The 5400-nt window shown below is 52.1% G+C and overlaps 1 protein-coding gene across 1 annotated transcript; it reads left to right on the top strand.

Annotated features, from left to right (window-relative positions):
* Positions 1–1553: 1553 nt before the first annotated feature.
* LOC122435912 lies at positions 1554–5040 on the top strand (the record flags this gene model as incomplete). The annotated part of the gene is given in 2 exon segments (XM_043460018.1): positions 1554–4116; positions 4119–5040. Coding segments are annotated over 2 exon segments (3369 nt in total), but the record flags the coding sequence as incomplete, so codon positions are not given.
* Positions 5041–5400: the final 360 nt, after the last annotated feature.

Raw genomic sequence — 5400 nt, 5'->3', positions numbered from 1 at the left:
CTGTTCCTTTGTCTTTCTCTGCCTTTCTTTTCCTCATATTCCCTACTATAATAGACTGTCTGAGCCAGTTGTAACAGATTATCTAAAGACTGATTTGGTCCATACGCCCATTTTGATAATTTACGGCGAGTATCTGGAGCCAACTGAGTGAGAAATCTATCTTTTAATATCGCTTTTCCCTCATTTTCTACAGAACCGGTCTAATTGTAAAACAGTATTATACTTAAGAGACCCTCCAACTGGCCACCGTTCGCTGTCCTCCAGTGGGTACTGTGGCCATACAGTATCACATAGGAAGACCAGGTGTGTCTTCGTTAAGCCCTGGGGGTCAAATCTATCCTAGTTTTTCAGGATACAGTTCAAGGGAGTGAGGCTGGAATTGTTAGCTCCCATCTGTAAGAGAGAAAAAAAAAAGCGACCAGCGCCATCTTTCTACTGGAGGCGTCCCTCCCTGCTCTAGATGAGGGTGTAGACAGACTTTACACCAAAAGCTTTTCTCTCTTGGTCGGACTTAGTCTGTCCCTCGCCGACACAGGCATCATACTCGTCCCTCCCGGTTCCACCACCGAGACGGAGTGGGGATGCACCAGGGGTAGACCTGATGGCATCTCTACCTGACGTCCAGCTCTTCACCATTAAAACCTTGCTTGCCTCTTGTGAGGCTGCCAGGGTTAATACCATGACGGGCGGCCTGGACCTAAGTTTTAGCTTCCCCCAAAATGGTAAGATTCCCTACCCCCATCAGGTAACCTGGAGCCAGCCAATCAATATGCGCCCAGTAAGAACAAAGGGAGAGCTGAAAAGCCCGCGAAAGTCTGTACCGATAGAATTACTTTGCAAACATGTAACCAATCCGCTTAAGCCAGCTACTAACCGTTTTTGCATATCTTATAAATCTGTGTAACAAGCTTGAGCTCGGCGCTTTCTGACCCTGCACCACTGTGATGTTTGTGGCAGAAGGCCCTGGCTCGAGACAGTAATAAACTTCCCTTTTTGCGAGTTGCATTGTCTTGGAAGCCTTCTCTCTCTTCCCGCTCGGGGATTCGGACATCGGGCATAACATCTGGGGGCTCGTCCGGGATCCCTTGACCGGGAGAAGGGAACGCTTACAGGACAAAGGGGAAGGATAAATAATAACACCGGTGCTCAGGAAGCAGGGCGGCAGCCGACTCCGCGAGAAGGCTTTTTATAAAGGGGGAGCCACACGGCGTAAGGCCAGGGCCAGCGGACACGCTGGGCGGCAGCCGACTCCGCGAGAAGGCTTTTTATAAAGGGGGAGCCACACGCCGTAAGGCCGGGGCCAGCGGACGCGCTGGGCGGCAGCTGACTCCGCGAGAAGGCTTTTTATAAAGGGAGATAGGGGTAAGCAAGACCCTGGGGACCCAGAGTTACCTTCATCCACTGTTCAGGTGCTCCCCGTCCGAGTGGGACCAACTAACCCGGACGGAGAGCGAACCTATCAGTACTGGCCCTTTTCCACGAGTGACCTGTACAATTGGAAGACCCAAAACCCTCCTTTCTCAGAGAAGCCCCAAGGCCTCATTGACCTCTTAGATTCCATTTTGTTCACTCATAATCCCACCTGGGATGATTGTCAGCAGCTGTTGCAGGTGCTCTTTACCACGGAAGAACGGGAGCGAATTCTGGCAGAGGCACGGAAACGGGTACCAGGGGTCGACGGGAGGCCAACCGCCCAGCCTCATCTTGTGGACGAGGGGTTTCCTCTGTTGCGGCCTAACTGGGATTTTGAGCGGGTGGAAGGTAGGGAGCGTCTCCGAGTGTACCGCCAGACTCTAATGGCTGGCCTGCGGGCTGCAGCAAGAAAGCCGACAAATCTGGCAAAGGTAAATTTAGTAAGGCAAGAGCCCACTGAAAGCCCGGCAGCCTTCCTAGAGAGGCTGATGGAAGCTTTCAGGCAATATACACCTATGGACCCCCAGGCTGAGGAGTCACGCGCTGCAGTTTTGTTAGCGTTTGTGAATCAGGCAGCCCCAGATATTAGGAAGAAATTACAAAAGGTAGAGGGATTAGGAGAACAGACAATACAGGATTTACTGAAAGTAGCTGAAAAGGTATTTAATAATAGGGAGACCCCAGAAGAAAGGGAAGAGCGAATTCGGCGGGAAGAAAGGGAATTAGCGGAAAAGATCAGGAAAGAAGAGAGGGAACATAGGGCGAGGGAAAACCGGAAGAACCAGAAGGAGCTAGCCCAGATTCTTTTTGCGGGGTTAAAGGCCGGAACAGAATTGAGGGAACCTCGAGACCCCCGGACGGGAGAAAAAGAAAAACCAAAAAGGCAGGCCCTAAAGAAGGATCAGTGCGCCTACTGCAAAGAACAGGGGCACTGGAAAAACGAGTGCCCTAAGAGGGACTCAAGGAGAGGAATGACCCAGAGAGAGAAAATCGCCCCCGGAACTCGAGTTCTATATGCGGGGGAAGACAGTGACTAGGGGAGTCGAGACTCGGCACCCCTCCCCGAGTCCTGGGTAACCATACATGTGGAGGGGAAACCCGTTGGCTTCATGGTAGATACTGGCGCCCAACACTCTGTTTTAAATAAAAAACTGGGACCAATGTCTAAGAAAGCCAGCTTAGTGCAAGGAGCCACGGGAACAAAAAGATATTGTTGGACCACAGAACGGAAAGTAAATCTGGGGACCCACCAGGTGTCCCATTCGTTTTTGGTGATACCAGAATGCCCAGCCCCTCTACTTGGAAGAGACTTGTTGACTAAAGTTAATGCTCAGATCCATTTTGACCCCGGGGGAATGTCAGTCACGGATGGACTTGGACAACCGATACATGTCTTGTCCCTAGCCTTAAGGGATGAATACAGACTTTTTGCGCCTAAGTCCTCAGAGACCATAGCTCTAGATGTACAACCGTGGGTCCATAAATATCCATTGGCCTGGGCAGAAACAGCAGGAATGGGACTAGCTAAACAGAGACATCCGGTCGTCATCGAGCTAAAGGCCGAGGCAATTCCTGTGAGGGTGAAACAGTACCCTATGAGCCAAGAAGCTCGGCGGGGGATCACTCCCCACATTCGACGGCTCATGGAGGCCGGAATTCTCAGGCGATGCCAATCCCCTTGGAACACCCCCTTACTGCCGGTGAAGAAGCTAGGGGGGACAGATTACAGACCTGTCCAAGACCTGCGAGAAGTCAACAAACGGGTGAGTGACATACACCCAACTGTCCCTAACCCGTATACCCTCCTGAGCAGTTTACTGCCTGAGTACACTTGGTACACTGTGCTGGACTTGAAGGATGCCTTTTTCAGCCTACCCCTGGCAGTCCAGAGCCAGGAGATATTTGCCTTTGAGTGGACTGAGGGGGAAGGCCAACCGGTAGTACAATTAACTTGGACCCGCCTCCCACAGGGGTTCAAGAACTCCCCTACCTTGTTTAATGAGGCTCTGAGTGAGGACCTCTATGAATATCGGGCTTGCCACCCAGAGGTCATTCTGCTACAATATGTAGATGACCTTATGTTGGCTGGAACCACAGAGGAAGCTTGCGGCCGTGCCACTGGGGACCTATTACAAACCCTAGGCATCTTGGGGTATCGCGCTAGCGCAAAGAAGGCACAAATAGCCCGGCAAGAGGTCACCTATTTGGGGTATAAGATCAGGCAGGGGCAAAGGTGGCTAACTCAGGCCATGAAAGAAACAATATTGCAGATACCAGAGCCCAAAAACCCCCGCCAGGTGAGAGAGTTTCTGGGGACTGTTGGATATTGCAGACTGTGGATTATGGGGTTTGCTGAGAAGGCCCGGCCCTTATATGAGGGAAGTAAAGAGACCCCAAAGTGGACTTGGACTGAGCCAATGAAACAGGCTTTCCAGACACTCAGACGGGCCCTACTAGAAGCCCCAGCCCTTGCCCTGCCTAACCCAAATAAGCCATTCCAGCTGTTTGTAGATGAAAAGCAAGGAATAGGAAAGGGGGTCTTGACTCAACAATGGGGACCATGGAAGCGGCCGGTAGCATACCTTTCGAAGCGATTAGACCCGGTGGCCGCTGGGTGGCCCCCTTGCCTTCGCATCATTGCAGCTACAGCCCTCCTCGTCCGCGACGCTGACAAGCTGACGTATGGACAGCAACTCTCGGTTTACACCCCCACGCCGTGGAAGGGGTTTTAAAGCAGCCGCCGGGTAAGTGGATCTCCAATGCCCGCTTGACACACTACCAGGCCTTGCTGCTCGATGCCCCACGGGTGCGTTTTCAGACCCCTTGCTTCCTAAATCCGGCCACGCTCCTACCCAACCCAGAGAAGGACAGCCCTCTCCATGATTGCAGTGAGATACTGGCTGAGGCCCTGGCGGCACGAAAAGACTTAACTGATGTACCCCTAAGCAACAGTGAGCTAGTATGGTTCACCGATGGGAGCAGTTATGTAAAAGATGGGCAAAGGAAGGCGGGAGCCGCCATAGTTGATGATTCAGGGCAGAAGATATGGGCTGAGACACTACCCCCAAACACTTCTGCACAAAAAGCAGAATTGATTGCCCTAATACAGGCTCTGGAGCAAGCCAAAGGGAAGAGAGTCACCATTTTTACTGACAGCCGATATGCTTTCAGCACTGCCCATATTCAAGGTCCCATATACCAAGAAAGGGGATTTCGGACAGCTGAGGGAAAAGAGGTCAACAATCTGCCTGAGATTCGCAGGCTTTTGGAAGCTGTCCAACTACCCCGGGCAGTAGCTATAGTACATGTCCCCGGTCACCAGAAGGGAGAAGACCCTAAGGCGCGAGGCAATCGTGCTGCTGATGCGGCCGCTCGAGAAGCGGCTAGCCGGGACTATGCCGCCCCCATATTAGCCGTGGGACTTCCACCCCCTGGTATGGGGACCTTGCCACCAGTTCCCGAATATTCCCTCCCTGATCTTGCCTGGATCAACAAGGATACCACCCTCTAGAAAGATGACCAAGATGGATGGTACCGAGACCAAAACAACAACCTGATCTTGCCTGCCACCCTGGGTCGTCACCTGTGTGAACACCTGCACACAACTACACACTTGGGAGAAAAAAAGACCCTAACACTTCTCCAGACGGCCTGCCTGAGGTTCCCTCGACAAAATGCAACTGTACGAGAGATAATTCAAGCCTGCGAAGCGTGCCAGCTGATGAGGGCAGAGAAGAAGCAGCACTCGGGAACGAGGTACCGAGGGGAAAAGCCAGGGCAACATTGGGAGATAGATTTCACCGAGGTAAGGCCAGGCAAGTATGGGTACCGCTATCTGTTGATACTGGTAGATACCTTCTCGGGGTGGGTAGAAGCTTTCCCCACTAAGGGAGAGACAGCAATAGTGGTTGCTAAAAAGATCTTAGAGGAGATAGTGCCTAGGTATGGGCTGCCAGTGACTATGGGCTCTGATAATGGACCTGCCTT

Source organism: Cervus canadensis, chromosome X, assembly GCF_019320065.1.
Source record: "Cervus canadensis isolate Bull #8, Minnesota chromosome X, ASM1932006v1, whole genome shotgun sequence".
In the NCBI taxonomy this organism is placed as follows: Eukaryota; Metazoa; Chordata; class Mammalia; order Artiodactyla; family Cervidae; genus Cervus; species Cervus canadensis.
The sequence above is the reverse complement of the archived record's forward strand: the minus strand, read 5'-3'. Positions and strand labels throughout refer to the sequence as shown.